Raw genomic sequence first — 17464 nt, 5'->3', positions numbered from 1 at the left:
TTCGAACCAAGCACCACCAACCATCTACCACCATTGGCCATGTCACACGATCGACCAACATTGGCCATGCGACATCCGCAGCGCCAGCTGGCAATCACAGGAGGACTGAAATATCTACATTGTCTCCCTGATTACCTTGAGAAAGTGATAAAATTAGCACTCAATCCACCTAGACATCTAGACACATGCCTAGTGCCTGCATTCCTGGCTGATCTGACCTATCTTACTACAGCTGGCAAATGAATCAACCCTATTCTATTTGAATATTTGTGGATCCTAACTAATCCTTAATATAATAAATGCGAAAGTCACTGTGTCTGTCTGTCTGTCTGTTACTCTTTCAGGCCAAAACTACTGAACGGATTTGAATGAAATTTGGTATGCATATGGTCAAGACCCTGAGAAAGAACAGAGGCTACTTTTATCCCGGAATTCCCACGGGAAAACTTTTAAGGCGAAGCGAAGCTCGCGGGAACAGCTAGTATGTTATAAAATCTTGTGACTGGTGAGCAGTAAAATAATAATAAAGTATTTATGATGACGATGATAAAGGAAACGGTCAAATAAATAATACAACAAGTTTTATATTAAATATGTATAATAATATATTAAATTTAATTGCACCTATAACATCAATAGTATGTTCTCATCCTAATACTTAATTCTAAAAACATTATTGTCAGAAAAATATGAAAGGCCTCAAACGTTTTTTTTCTTTCTTACAACGGGATTTATATAAAAGCAACGAAAATACATAGTTTTAGGAGTGTTTTTATAGTCTTTGGCTCAGGAAATAAGAAAAGATTTGATCTTATAGCACCAACTAGATGATAATAGCACAAGAACTTGAAATACATAAAAATGCTGTGAGTAACAATAATAAAACGTATATTTTTCTTATCATAAATTGACTACGGAGCCTTTTAATGGTACTTGTTTTGTAAAACCCCTAAGGTATAAACTGTTTCAGTGCTTCACATGTAGGTATATAATCTTTTATTATTCATATTTTTTAGAATTTTCTTAATCTATTTATTAATAAAAACGCAGGTAAATATTGGGACGGAGTAGCAACGCGTTTTGTGTAAAATGTAGGTACTTTTATTTACATTTTATCGTGCATTTATTATTTAAAATATATGTTAGGATTTATTCTGGTAACTATGTGTTTCGAGACCCGTGTGGCAACCCTAACAGATTTTCTGTCCAAGTATTTAAAAGAAACCTGTCAAATAGCCAGTAAAGTTTCCAGGGCTGTCAATCAAAGATTTGTAAACTTTAATATTAAATCTTTAATTGCCTGCAACTATAGCTTTTAGCTACCATTTTAAAATATTAAGTAGCAATAAAATAAACATCCGTTTTTAACTCCTTGTACTTATTTCCAATTCGGCACAGTCGCCATAATGATTTTATCATTTAACTAAAAACAATTCACTTAACATAAAATAGTCAAGAAATCTAACAAAAATAAAATAAGAATATAGTAAAAGGTACTTTTAGGAATAAAGTTTTTATACGTCAACAAAATAATATTAAAAATTAAAATAACCCATCGTTACAATCCCGACTTTCTTAACGTTTATAATTTAAAAGTAATTTAAGGTTAAATATTTACATTTTCATACAATAACTTAAATTTACAGTTTCATCGGAAACAATAGAGATATGAAGATAGAAAAGATCAGTTTTTTTAGTAACAGAATTATGATGACATGATTTTTATAATATTAAAAGTAAATACTTAAGTATTTTCGTTATCCTTTCTGTTTTTCAAAATGGTCTCAATAAGAGTATTCCTGTACCTAATCATTATGTAAATATAGAAGTAATAAATTGTCTTATAAGACTCAAAATAGTTATTAACTAACTCTCCATAAACATCTCCAAACTTATATACAACAGTATTATTTACATCATAGTTTTACAGCTATATATTACATAGAACTATGTTGGTATCTAAGATGAGAAATTATTATGATTAAAATGTACTTTGATGATTATGAAATTTTCAGTCAATTTTATGTGCGGCTTAATGTACTTATATGTTTTCAAAAGAGCATATATATTTTATGTTTAAATTTCGTATGTATTACAGATGATTAAAAATGTATCTAGCGTACACTAATAATAATAAGTAGGTAGACCGTGTTTAAAGAGGTTATATAATAATGAATGTCTAGTCTTATCGGATTATAAAAATTGCACATTTTAAAATTATATTCTTTTAAGTGGAAAACAATTGGCAGTGGTTACACTATGAGCTTCAAAAAACGAACCGCGCGTCAACATTGAGATCCATTTTCTTGGTCGCGGTTCGTTTTTAAATCAATAAAATTAAAAGAAATCATAAATTAAAAAACAAAAAAAACAATGCACCCGACCATCGAAAAAAATCAAGCACATAAATAAAAGTCTATTTCTTTTCTCCGCGCTCAAAAAAGCCCAACGACTTTTTTTACAGAAAACCCACCGGCGAAAATTTACATTTTAAACATAAACAATAAATCACAAATGATAATTTCGCTAACTAAATACCTTAGAAGTTAAGAGGAGTCGTGTCTCTAGGGTTACTTGAATGCACTATATCACTCTTACATACTGCGCCGCGAGTAGTGGGACGCCGTCGGGACAGCCTGAAACAAACGAAAATCAACATAAAAAAGTGTCTTTAGGGACCAGCCCTAAACGGTATTTTTGCAACCACGACTTTGAACATAACAAAACGAATTTATCAACTCATTCTGTAATACTACGTAACATTCTTCCCTTGTTCTTATTCTAGTAAAAATATTAAATAACATTTGTATTTCGATAAACTTTGCAAACTTCAAAACTTTTTCAAACAAAGCACCCACAGAAAATCATTGCACAACAAAATGTATCAAACCTCTTGATTCCCGACATATTTGAATTGTTAACGATCTATTGTCGGCAAAGGTCGACGCTTACACAAAGGCCGTCTAGCCGGGCCAGCGATGTATGCCGCGCCACTCGAGATGCTCGTTACGTCAGCGACCACGGAAGCCCGACCGACTTTCAAACTCAATAAACCTTACATAACCTCCGAATAAGAATTGCACAACCGCCCCAAAGACCTAATGTCCCACTGAGATGAAAAAAATAGTTACATCACGATTATTATAATTTAACAGCGAATGTTTGAAAGTGTGCTGGAAATGTCGGGCCAAAGTCAATTATCATGGCCCCGTTACGGGCGCTTATCATAATTATTGTCAGTTTTATGTGAAAAAAGTTCCGGACTTTTAAGTTGAGGCCGTGGGTTAAGATCCTGTTTAATTGGAGCGAAGTGATTTTGGGTGCGCTTATCTGCAATGTGGAACTGGGGGTTAGATATCTTCTATACTATAAGTACTTCTTACTTCCCTAGTAGGCTATCCTTCAAGTGGCTGGCAGCCATAAGGTTAACTTTGTTTATTTTCATAATTTAATGCCTGAAACATTGGCTGGAATCTGAAATCACTTATCTGTTTAGACTAAGTATTAGTTACTCGTTGAAGGAAAATATAAGCTAGATATTAGTTATAGGAAGCGTAAGGGAAGAGCTGGACATCCAAAAAAGTTCGTACGTGAAGACACCAAGTATATTAGTCATTTCAATCTTTACCAAATGAACACACAATCAAATCATACTCGTAGCTTGCGTTGCTTCGAAACATTTTAATTTAAACCTATTTACCACGGACTTTTCTCCACCTATTTACCTATCAACTTCACAAAAACGACACAAAACAAACGAACCTTGCCTCGCAGCCCTATAGATCCCTACAGCAGCAGCATAGCAAGTAGCCTTATCAGACGTAAGACCGGGAAAGATAAAATATGAGAGAGCAATGGTTTTAGTGAAACGCAGCGAGTTCGTTCACCCGTAGCAAGAGTCCCATTTTTACTCCACCACTTTTATGGACATTTGGATAGTAAAAAAAACTAGTTCCCACATCCATACGTTTACTGGTAAACATGCTTTCTTACGGAGAAAGGTAGGAAGTGGGGACTTTAGTGTTTTGTGCTGGACATTTGATTCGTATTTTCGTTTTGAATTTCTCAAAGCTAGTTAAAGTTAAAGAGCTGTAGATAAACTTTTGCTAAGGGTTGAACCCTTGTTGAGATTTTTTGGAGGCTTTTGAATTTTTGTCTTTCAATATGCCGAGAAAATTTTCAATATGAATGCAAATATTTATGAGATAGCCTGATGGAAAATGAGAAAACTTTTATCACCTTTATAAGTAATTAAACTATCTACTAACCATCATTCCTGCAAAAGAAAAAATAATACAATTTCAAAGTAACCAGTCTAGATCAACGCGTCAAAAAAACTACAAATATAGGCTGACCAGTTTACAATATGTATAAAGTTATTTTTATGTGCTAGATACAATGCTCTATTTGCATTCTTAATGAATAAGTTTCATAACAGTCTTGAATATTCACAAGCAGTCTGCACGTCTATGAATCCATTGAATTGATGCGTTGCGAAGAAAAACAAAATTGAACCAAGGTAACTAATAAATGAAATAGATCAAAAATTCAACCAAATCATAACATTACGTGTACAAGTTCGATATACATGAAAGAAACATCGTTATCTGTACAATAACCGCCAGCAACTACCCAACACTGCACCGCTGCCATCAATAGACGCATCACAGATCATTAACCGACCACTGATACAGCGTATCCTGCCATCCACAATGCCTAAACTGAAGCAAAACGTCACAGAGCAATCTTGCGTGACCGCTTCATCACAATGCAAGTACGATGCACGCGTGACGTAACTGACTCCCAAATGTGGGCCAAATTAATAATAAAAAAACTAGTCACACCCACAGGGCGCGCACGCACACATGCACGCAGTGAAAGTCGGCGGCGCAGCTCTTTATGTCACTTCAGCTCCGACCGCCGACGCGCACGGACGTATGCGATTGCTCTGCTTAATTTGGCGCTTATAATTATTTAAACGTAAGGTCACTGCCATTAGGTAACTGTTATTAGCCGTGAGAACACGCGTGCTCTTATGTAAGATTTCGCGTAATTTTATACGTGTTTATACATACAGCGTTCAAACTGTATTATATAAAAATGCAAGTAAATAGGTCTGTTAGAATGTTAATGAAAGAATACTATGTTAGCGACGCTGTCATAGTTTTTATAATGGGATGAGTCAGTAAAGATCACACGCATTATCAGTAGGTGAATCAACTTTGCACAGGATTTATATTTTTCATGATAAAAATAGTAACAATGATTCATCTATCTTCTGTAAGGTCCTTGTTATATGGTGGGCACATGTAATCCTAATTTTACAGGCACTACTGTATGGGATATGAGTTAATATTACAAATATACGAGATGGATAAAACCTGAGACAGAGAGCTAACTAAAACATTGTTCTAGTAAAAAGGCATAAGAATTATAGGAAATAGTATGATAAACCAAATACACTCTCATTTGTCATAGCAAATAAATTATTGTCAAACTGAAACACTATAAATAACTAGGTCATCGTGTATGAGCGTTTTCCTAGTACCCATTTCTTATTTCATTTTTCAAAGTTTACACAACACTTGAAGATAATGGAAGAAATAAGTGTTGGAGATAAAAATAATGTTGAGATGACTAAAGAAAATATTTTCTTTGAAATGCGTTCATGGAACGTTGCAAGTTGCAAGAAATTAGAAGTTATAATCATAATTTACCGACAAGTAGGATAGAACCTTATAGGCTTTTAAATTATTTTCGGTTTGGTATGTAATGCAATAAATCATTTGAATTTAGATTTTTTTGAATTTTTGGGTTTGTCTTTGCTTATTTCTCGGTTATTACGAGTAGATTAAATAGGTATTGTACCAAAAAATATATTATTTTCTTCAAGTACTACCACCTACCTAGAATCGTTTTAGAAAGTCTTCAAAGTACTTATTATGAGTTACATTTAATTCGAGCTTTTTTAAATTGCTTGTCTACTAGTAAATACTATAATTACGCTAAACAACAACCAAACCTATCCTAGCTTATCTTTCAGTGGTCGTCGATAGATCTGATAATATATGTTTTTGTTTGTTTACGCCTATTTTGTTATAGATAACTGCATTTGTGTCACTGCTATCGACACTGCCCTAAATACAAAGTAACTTACCACGTCGTCTTTAGCTGTGACTAAGCCTACTATTTTTTTACATAAATTACTTTAAAAACTGCGTTAATACCCGGAAAATTAAAATAATTATTTTGATTTACTACCCATGTGTGTACATAATTGAAAAACAAGATGCAGTCATAACAAAGCAACAATACACCAAAATTAAAATACCTTAGTACTTAGGGAGTTTAAAAAAAAGAAATATTAAATCTATATATCAAAGAATCTTGGGAAAAAGAAGTGGATGATTACCTTCAGAGTGACTATCAAATGAGTATGCCAATACGAGCTGTATCTCCAAAGGAACTACAGAAAGAAATAAGAAAACTAGAACTGAGAAAGGCTCCTGGCTTTGATTTAATCACTGCTGAGATACTCAGAGAGTTACCACAGAAAGCGGTCATCTACCTAACATACTTAATCAACAGCATCTTCAGACTTTCCTATTTCCCTTCCATCGGGAAAATCTCAGATATTATTATGATCCACAAAGAAGGTAAACCTCCAAACCTAGCTAGCTCTTACCGACCAATCAGCCTCTTGCCAGTAATGTCCAAGCTGTTTGAAGGATTATTTAACAACAGACTTCAGCCCATAATTTCTAAGGGAAACCTCCTACCTAACCATCAGTTTGGGTTTAGAAAAATGCACTCAACAATAGAGCAACTCCACAGGGTATGCAATAAAATCAGAGAGTCATTTGAGAAGAAAGAGTACTGCTCGGCAGTTTTCCTGGATGTTCAGCAGGCCTTTGATAGGGTGTGGCACAAAGGCTTACTCTACAAGCTAAAAATGGTACTACCACATACATACTATTCACTACTGGAATCTTACCTCAGTGAGAGACTATTTCGGGTAAAGTGCAAGAAAGCCCACTCAAAACTTTATGACATAAAAGCTGGTGTTCCCCAAGGCTCTGTGCTTGGCCCCTCCCTGTACAGTCTTTACACAGCAGATATACCTCAGTCCAGAAATGTCACCACAGCCACCTATGCTGACGATACAGCAGCCCTATCTAGCAGCAAGATGCCAGAGCAAGCCTCGAAGCAACTACAAGAATACCTTGGGGAAATGGATAAATGGTTGGAAAAATGGAAGATAAAGGCAAGTGCATCCAAATCAGTGCACATCACATTCACCCTAAGACAAGGTAACTGCCCACCAGTCAAACTAGGAGGAGAGGCACTCAAGCACGTAGATAATGTCAAGTACTTGGGTATGCACCTGGACAGAAAACAGACATGGAAACATCACATTCAGCAAAAGAGGAACGCAATCAACCTGAAGACACGAGAACTAGAATGGCTCATCAACCCAAGATCAAGACTAAGCCTTGAAAATAAATTGTTGGTATACACATCTATTCTCAAGCCACTGTGGACTTATGGCATAGAACTTTGGGGCACTGCAAGCACTTCAAACATACAAGTCATACAAAGGTGTCAAAATGCAATCCTTAGAAAAATAAGCAACGCACCCCTTTTCACCAAAACATCTGAAATACATGAATACTTGAAAGTTCCTACCGTGTTGGAGGAGGTTAGATCTCGAACAGCTAGATACAGAACGCGACTGCAGCTGCATGTGAACCCACTCGCCGCCCAGCTCACTAACGAACTGAATAGTACCCGACTCAAGAGACACAAAATCCTGGATCTTGACAAAAGGGGACTAGTTTAAAACATGGGGAAACAATCAATGGATGACAGACCCGACATGTGACGCTCACAGAAAATACCTGCTTATGGTCTCAGGACCGATCGCAAGTGGCCATTAAATAAGAAAAAAAAAATATATATATCAAAGAAGAATTGTAGCTTTTTCTTCCAACTCACGTTGGCCAAAACGCTTTGAGCCCGTACCGTGAAACATGTGATAGGCTGAACGCAGAAAATTCCAGAAAAATAAAATTATTTTAAACAACGTGGCGGCCAGGCGGCCGCGGGCAACGTGACAGAAAAGAGGCTAAAACTTTTAGAGGCAAACTTTTTGCGGAACGAAGCCTTAAAAATGGGGAAAGAGTTATTTACTGGATAGCATAATCAACAAATTATAATATTGTTACGAATCCCGTGGTGATTATATTTTGAGGACACATAAAATTAAACATGTGAAGGTCGCCTAAAAAGTTTTTTGTTTGTAATTAATACGAATGTAAGATTAAGGAAAAACAGGTATTTTACTATGGAGCTGACTTTGTATTGTTTGTCATCGTAATTTCACCAATATTCTATGCTTCTGTCGAGTCAAATAATAAAATAATTTCAATTACCTAAGTATTATAAATAAAAATATTAAGTAAGTATACCTACTTACTATCTTTATGTTACTTTAGTGAAAATATTTAATTGAAAATTCTTCTTGCACATAATATGACTTGCATAGAATTTTATTCAAATATTACTTACCTTAAAAAAATAATAAGTTTCATTCTCTCTTCAATTTGCAAGGTTAAGGAGGAAAGTTAAGCATTGAGCAATAATAATTATGTATTTAGGAAAAAAAACGGATATTTCCTCAAGCACCCTCCGCCACGTGATAGGCTCTCCGTGGTATCCAACGTGATATTTTTTTCATAAACTTTTTTTATAGTATTTAACTAACTTTTTTTCATGCCACCACAACGTGCCAGCACCGCGTTCTTAAAAAAATTGAACTGTAACGCTTTTAAACTATTGAATGTTTTCTATCAAGGCAAGGAACACAATACTCCTGGCTATGGCTCCCTATCCTGGTTTTGACAACGATTTTCGGATTCAAATTGTATTGTATGTGACACTGACCACTGATTACATATTTTCACTTAGAGTACACGATAGGGTCCCTGTATGGTAATAATTAAAGTCATAGATTTATCCTGAAATCTGCATCCTTCTTTAAGTGGGTAATTGCCATATAAACTTCAAGCTACTTTGCTTGGAGATACCAGAAAACTCAAAAAATTTACACTTTAGAACCAGGAACAAAATATAGAAAATATTAAACAAATTATGATTTTAGAAGTTCGCCAAATATCTAAACTTTTAGTTGGTTAAACAAAATTATCTATCAAGGTTTTCCTGTGATGATAATTTGTATAGGTTTTTATCACTTTGCTCTTATTATTATTACGCTTATGGTTATTAGCCTAATTGAGTGATTTTAATTATTTTTTACGTGTAATTGATTTTAGTAAAAAAATATTTACACTCGAGTACCTACGTTAAGGTTAAAAAACCGGCCAAGTGCGAGTCGGGCTCGCGCACAAAGGGTTCCGTAGCAGCAAATATAATAAACTTATTATGTCAATTTATTTTTTGATCTATCTTATAAGGTTCAGCCATCGTTTTCAGTGTAAGCACAATAACTTAACCAAAATTACAGTTAAATCAACCTATCTCAAAAACTATAAGAGATACTTTGATCAAACCAAAAATCGTTGAAAGAGTTAATTAGCATGCATCACCTCTATTTTTTTTAGAATTTTATACCCCGTAGTTATAAAAATAGAGGGGGGGGGACATACTTTTTACGACTTTGAGAGCTGATATCTCAAAAACCGTTCACTTTAAGAAAAATGTTTTTTAGAAAACTTTATATCATTTTAAAAGACCTTTCCATTGATACCCCACACGGGTATGTACATCGAAAAAAAAATTTCATCCCTCAGTTACATGTATGGGGGGCTCCACCCCCAATTCTTTTTTTTACTATTTAGTGTCATATTTTTGTAGCGGTTCATACAACACATATTCCCATCAAATTTCATCACTGTAGTACTTATAGTTTCCGAGTAAATCGGCTGTGACAGACGGACAGACGGACAGACGGACAGACGGACATGACGAAACTATAAGGGTTCCGTTTTTGCCATTTTGGCTACGGAACCCTAAAAACAGGTGAAAAGCTTTCACTTGTAAATTTATGCAATAACTACTGCTTTGAAGATTTTCAGTACAAAAATTTATACCGACTTACATGAATGAACTATAATTATAAGGTTGCTATGAATTCTTTCATGGAAGGGAAACATTTGTACTTCCCAACTTTCTGCTCCTGAACCTCCTATAGGTTGACTCGTAGAGAATGCTCTTAGCATTAAGTCCACCTCTACTTCTGTAAATTGTGCAATAAAAGCATAAATAAATTAACCTTTCAGTAAAATGTCACGTTTAAAAGCCAGTATTTTAAATAAAAGTTAACCAAAAAGGCGCATCTCTAAAGATGGAAACTGTCCATGTCGCTGGCGTCATCGATTTCCCCTGAAGGGTTACTCTATCTTAAAAAAAAAACTAACGAACAATGTCTTGCTATCGGTAATTTAATACAGCAAGATAGAGTCGTGGTTAGCGCAGTAGTGCATCGAAACTTAGTTTTTCGTGAGATAGAGTGACCCCCTGCGCGGGCGCAGCCGAAAAACTTTCAAACATGGCGCGAGCCTGCGGACGTGGCATGCTGTAGTGTGACAAGAAAAAAAAATATAGGTACATAAGTACTTTTGTTTTATCTTTATGTTAAAGTCATAATTAGTGAATTTATGGGAGTGATCACTATGTGATGAATAAGAATTTTCAGCGTAGGTGAGTAAGTTAAGAGTTTAAGACAGTAGGCATATGCACGACTCATACATAATAATATTATTTAGAAAACACCCAGCATGCCCCACCAACCTAAACCAAAAAAATGATACATGCAAAAAAGTGTCGAAAATTTACAAAAAAAAGTTGTCAATGAAAACAAGACAGTAAGTGAAATTTTCACGCATCATCAACACTCATCCCACTTTCACCCCTTGACCTTTGTCGTCTTCAGCTATTGTTTAGTCTGTGAATTTATCAGCGATAGAGTATCGCCGCTCACTCGTGACATAATCTGTGACACACATACCGCGGAGTTGCAACACCGCAGAAGCAGGCCTCGGAAACGAATTCAGGTTCTGTTGACAAAAATACTACTGTCCCTTTCGCACTTGCGCGATTTTAACGCGTCCGTGGACAGGTTTATTCTTTCTCGTTCTCGTTTAATCTAGAGTATTTCGGGTGTTTGAATGAATGAGTGCACGCACATGTTATTGTTGACTGTTTCGCACGTGGTTTTATGTTTTTTAATTACTCATACTACGGAAAAACACACATAGATTATTTTTACATAAAACTAAATCCTCAATATCCTGATTCCGTCGCACATGGCAGCGTCCGAAAAAAACACACAAAAGGCATATTAACGAAAAAGTGAAAGTTAAGCCGTGCTCACACATACATGGGCCGGGCGCAGTGGTACCAACTTTAGCACATAACTCACTGGCTGAATCACCAACATGTACGAACATGCAGGCGGTACTTATAAAGTCCTCGCTTGTACTTGTAACAGATGATTATCTAACTATGTATGTATGTCCCTAGTAAGTTTGATGGTTGTAGATTTCGAAGACGCAGATCGCTTGGCTTGAAAATTATAATTTCTTTATTACCGAAACAGTTGACAGTTGACAAACGCTAAGCATGGGCTAAACATATTTGTGGTCCTGAGGAGTAAAAATATTTTTTGATGAACCAAAAAAGTTGTAGTGAAGTAGAGGGTGATGATGATGTTATAATAGGACCCAGAATAGGTAAAATTTCTAGACGTAAATTAAATACGGCTATTCATTCATGCAGTTGTGTTAATTGAGACTTTGTCAAATTGGAAGATAATTTATGCCAAATGGAGCCATAAATCAAACTAACTTGTTAGTACAAATCTGACCCGGTTTAGGTCTAAGAGCTGTGAGAACATGTCGAATCACTTGGACAAAATGTGGTTTGTTTATTTATATGCAAAAATATGGACCTGGGTTTGATAATTTTTTATTTGTTGCGACAACAATTTTCTTTTAATCTTTTTTATCATACGGAGAGGACTTTAACGGACTTCTGTAACTTTTAAAAATACTAATTAAACATTGAATTGATTCAATGCCAGGATATGAAAGTGTCATGTTGCACAAATGCCCAGATAAACCCAAACCAACGCATACAAACACAATACAATAGGCAAAATATCCAAAAACGGCCCGAACGCAACGGAAGCGAAGAAGTAGGCCGCAACAGCGAAAATTTCAATAACGCCCACTCGAAAAGAAACCTCAAAGCTAGTCCATAAAGCTAAAAATCGTCTGGAGACCGCGCACGGTGAAAACGAAAGTTGCACGGATTTTACAACAAACAAATTTGAATACAGAATTCTTGATCCAACATCATTATGTCCAGATTTTAAAGTCCTGCTTCAGAAGTGACTTGACCCAAATATGGACTGTTGCCATGGACTTTTCAAGTGAGTAAAAGTACCTACTGTCTATGTTTAGATTCACATTGAATTTCTTATTGGATAGGTGACTGAGTTCTATTGGGGTCTCTATAATTGTTCCACAATTTTGCCATCTAAATTCCATGTAAAGTGGCCTATTTACAAATTTGTAATAAAACAAAGGGTTCCATGAACTGCACTCATTTGACACACTTAGAGTTGACAGTGGGTGACAACTGATATAACTGAACAATCTGCTCACCACTGTGACAAACTTTATTATAGTATAGTACACTGCTCTAGTCTTTTTTTCACCGACATGCTAAGAAGAGGACAGTAAAATGAATTGAAGAACTACTATGATAATTAAATTAATGAACTAATTAGATACTTCCGGGAAATTTATACGCAAAAACTATACTATTTTGTATGCAATCGGATAACCACAGTGAATCATCAAAGTTAGAATTATCATGAACCAAGTGATTAATGAGACGATAGTTTGTGTCAAAATATGACGCTACTAATATTGATACTATTCGTATTAAATTATTGAATTGAATTAGCAACTTTAATGATAATCCTTGTTTATATCTGCTTATTTTGACGACCGAATGGCGAAGTGGTTAGTGACCTGACTACTGAGCCGATGGTCCCGGGTTCGATTCCCGGCTGGGGCAGATATTTGTTTAAACACAGATATAGATATTTGTTCTCGGGTCTTGGATGTGCCCGTAAAATGGCAATAGGCCCGCCCCCTATTACATTGGGACTAACATAACACTCTGGCGAAAAGTGGGTGCAGCAATGCACCTCTGCCTACCCCGCAAGGGAGTACATTGGTACAAGGCGTGAGTGCGTGTGTTTTTTTTTTTTTTATATCTGCTTATAGTTTTTTTTAGTAAACGCAAAGTTTAGCCTTTGGCTTTCCATATATTTAGATAAATAAAAGTACTTAGTACTTATAGTGAATGCAGGCAAACATTTTTCAGACCAAAAATAAGCAACTGATTTTAAGAAGGAAATTGCCCCTAGAAAAAAAAAAGCCCAAGTTAGATTAATTTATAACTTAAAAAGAAAACGTGACTATAATCAGATAAATTACGAACTGATATGAAAAATCGTACAAGAGGTAGGTATTATTGATTATTCATCTTAGATCCTTTTAATTATTTGCCGATGTAGTTTGCATTGCGAGTTTGGGTTTCATAATTGACATGGTCTGAATTCTGAATATGCAAACACCAGGCTTCCATGAGTGTTCTTAGATTAAAGTTCTATGTTATTTTTTTCTTTGCCATCGTAATCAGGATGAAATACGAGACTTTGGCAGATAGGTCTATGATGCGAATGATGCTGTTTTAATAGTTTTTATGAACAATGGTTTCTACGGTAAAGTCGCTCTAATCTTCACAGTTAATTGTTACCCTTGATCTAAGGTAAGATTAACCAAGACAAGGAATTCCCATTCAATATTTTTTCATATTATTTCCTTCTTCATAGGTATTATTCAAAGGAAAATCTAAAAGAGATTTCTTTAAGTCCAGTCCGAATGTTAGCAAAACATAAAATTTATCAATAATATAAACGAAATGAAACAAGTTATTCACGGAATTGTGGCTCGTAAAATGTGCACCCATTTTGATTCATTCCAAAGTCACTGCTATGTACTTATGTGTTTTCATCACGTGGCTTTGTTTTTCTTACTATTAATAACAGCAAGGGTCCTACATCAAACATTTCTTGTTACTCATAATAACATATTTTATTTAAACACCTGATTATAACACAGGAAACTTGATTTTTCTAATGATTAATTCGTTTAATGCAAGAGAAAGTGTTTTTGCCTAACGACTGTCAATAAACTAATTTTGATTGTCGTTAGTTAAATCTAAACTAAGTTGTCAAGTCAATGACGTGCCCTAAATTATATTCCTTATTTGAATACTTTTGTATAGCTGATTAGCTCAACAGTGACCTATTAGATTTACCTAAACGAGGGTAACTCAACATAATTCTTGCGGTTGTTGTGCAAATTGAAATGGAGCAAAATTTAAATAGACAACATCATAGCATTTATCGTGCACTTTGTATTCCTTACACCACGACACCTCATGTTCATAAATCCATTCCAAGCACTCTCATCCGTCACAGTTCAAACGCCCACGTCGTCGAAAAAAGAAAATTTCTCCACTCTTCACGTTTCTTTTGAATGACAAATCCGGGTACCACCGAAAATGTCCACAGACACGCTGTGTCTCACTCACACACGTGCAGGTGTCGCACTCACCTGCGGTCAGAGCGCGTGGTCGCCGTGCGGCGCGCCCAGCTGCAGCATGGAGCGGCACAGCTCCGTGATCTCCGGGTGGTTCAGGTTGATGAGGTGCACGTACATCTGCTTGTGCAGGCTCAGCTCGCCCGACACCGCCTCCAGCCGCTTCAGCAGCGCGTCCTTCTCGCGCAACAACGTCTTCACTTTCTCCTCCACTTCCCGGGAACGCACTTTGGCCTTTTCGCGCGACTTCCGCACCGCGATGTTGTTCCGCTCCCGGCGCCTCCGGTACTCGTCCGTGCCCTTGTCTATGGACTTGCCGGACGAGCGCCGCGACGGCGTCGGCTTGTGCTTGAGCAGAGGAGGCAGCAGCGGCCCGCCCAGCGGCGGCAGCGGCGTGAACCCTCCTCCGTACGGATTGCTCACGCCAACGGGCGGCTGAGGGTTGTACTGGCCGGTGTACTGCGCACAAGATGTCACTGTTCTCCGGAAGTCGTGCGGTTCTGGAGGCTCCTCCTTGATGGGGGGCGCCTGGTCGTGCGAGTTGGCGGGCACCGGCGCGGCGTAGGACGCGCCCGAGTGCACGGGCTGCGGCATGTAGGCCAGCGTGGTGCGCGCGTAGGTCGGGCGCGGCTGCGGGGAGCGCCCGCCGGGGAGGATCTCCTGGAACAGCGCCATGGTCTCCTCGCCGCGGAACTGGTCCTCGATGAGGTGCTGCAGGTCCAGGCTGATCTCCTGGCCGTTGAGCTCGTCCAGCTCGGGCGGCGGGAAGGCGGCGCGCTTGTCTTCGCCATTCTTCTTGAGTTCTGGTTGGGGCGGCGGCGGCGGAGCGCCGGCCGCGTCGTACATCTGTGGGGACTCCATGCCGCCCGGGCCGAGTGCGGGCCCAGCGGCGCCGCTCCTGGTCTCCACTTCACCGCACTGGGAGCCCGTAGCACAAGCACTCGAGACACGCGCGAGAGCTCGGAGCACAGAGGGGACACGTGCGCGCGCGGCGGCGGCTAGCGGCTGACTGAGTGCGCGGCCGACGACCGCGGGCTATCGCTCATCTCGACAAGGTTGTCCGGAAGGAAGCTAAAGTTTCCCGCTGAAACTCACTCGAAGCTCGCAGGCTGCGCGAGGCGGATTTCGGCAGTGTTTTGGTCGCGCCGCCGGTTATCGGTTGCGCGGCGCTTTTGGCAGATAAGAATATAAATATTGGCAATAGGTATGATAGCGAAATTTGGAGGTGCTGCTTTAATGATTGTTGCATTTGTAAACGTAAACAAGTAAACACCACACACTAGCTTTCATAATACGAGTAGTTATGTATACTTAAACAGTAATTTCGCGAATTCTTGAAAAAAAAATAGATAAATTAAAATATACTTTCACTCTTACTGCTGAAAAATCCTGAAGCGTCGGCGCAGCTTATATTACAAAACACACAGCACAGATAAGTGAATTACATTAGAAACGTGCGTGTGACGACACACACGTGAGTGCAGCCGCTAATCTGTTCAGAAACTGTTTATCGGCACGAACTCTGACATGTCCGCTATCGATTTTCGAAACATCGGTATCGATGATTACAATAATCGAGATCCAACACGACTCTAAGCAACGAACATGCGTTATCAGCTAGGAATCGCGTTTACAAGAAATACAGTTTTGAAAAAAATATAAATTGTGAAAGGTAAAAAAGGATCTTGCTTAAACTGACTTTGTAATTACGCGGTATGGGTTTTGTAATGTTATAGATAGCTTTGGAAAGTAGTAGGTACTTAGATAGGTAAAGTTAGTTTAGTATTACTTACGTGATTATTTCATTTAACATAACATGAACACTTCCGCATACTAAAACTAATTCTATACGGGATGGCAGGCCGAAGTGCATTGATGTACTCACGTGGATTGTTGCCACTATAAATAACAATAACAATAGAGAACAACTAAATATACCTAGTAAATTATGTACAAACTATAATAATAATATAATCCTGTGCTTATGTGCAAAAACACCTTTTTAGTGTGAAATAACCTTGAACACATGTAGTCTAATTTAAAAAAAAATAATCAAAAAAATCTGAAAATACCGTAACTTGTCTAAGTATAACCCTTAATGAAAGTTTTTCTGTTTTTTTTCATATTGCAAAACTGAAAATTGCTACGTGATTTCGTAGCAATTGCCTACGCGCCACCGTAGCACTCGGACCTCTAACATAAGACTATTATTAAAAACTAAAAACAATAGAATATTTATCAAAAAATTATACTTTTAGTAGTGTAGTCTATTTCTATTGTAATACTTTGTGTTTTTGCATATTTAGTTAGTATATTAAGGCCCTGTTTCACAATCTCACAGGTAGCCACTAACCAGACATTGTGAAACAGGGTCTTAATGTTTTGCTGTTTTTAAGAAATGTAGATAATTTAACTACAATTTCACCAATATCAATAAAAACTCTTTCTTTATAATTTGATTAGGTATTTAGTATGTTTATTTAAAATATTTTAGGGTGATAAATTCATTCATAAAAGTGCTTCTGTATGTAGTATACTTTTATACATATTATTTAACTTACACGAGTAGGTACGTACGTACATATTCATAAAAAAATGCTTACTAAAACACGTGTTTATAAAAACCGATTGATGACCCAGTATTTTTAATAAAATGCTAATTCCTGTCTTTAGTTGACGTTTCACTGTAACACGAGACCAAATATAATTATTCAATAGTTAGCATTTTTATAATTCTTCGCCTTTACAGTATTACGTCTTTATTG

The 17464-nt window shown here is 37.0% G+C and overlaps 1 protein-coding gene across 1 annotated transcript; it reads right to left on the bottom strand.

Annotated features, from left to right (window-relative positions):
• Positions 1-580: 580 nt before the first annotated feature.
• LOC105380784 (CCAAT/enhancer-binding protein) lies at positions 581-15722 on the bottom strand. Its single transcript, XM_038109756.2, has 2 exons — positions 14715-15722; positions 581-2636 (listed from the first exon to the last, which is right to left on the bottom strand). Exon 1 carries the CDS (start codon positions 15558-15560, stop codon positions 14721-14723), a length of 840 nt encoding a protein of 279 aa, XP_037965684.1. The 5' UTR covers positions 15561-15722; the 3' UTR covers positions 581-2636; positions 14715-14720.
• Positions 15723-17464: the final 1742 nt, after the last annotated feature.

This window comes from Plutella xylostella, chromosome 20 (assembly GCF_932276165.1).
Source record: "Plutella xylostella chromosome 20, ilPluXylo3.1, whole genome shotgun sequence".
Lineage (NCBI taxonomy): Eukaryota > Metazoa > Arthropoda > Insecta > Lepidoptera > Plutellidae > Plutella > Plutella xylostella.
Note: the sequence above shows the minus strand (reverse complement) of the source record. Positions and strands in the feature narration are given on the sequence as shown.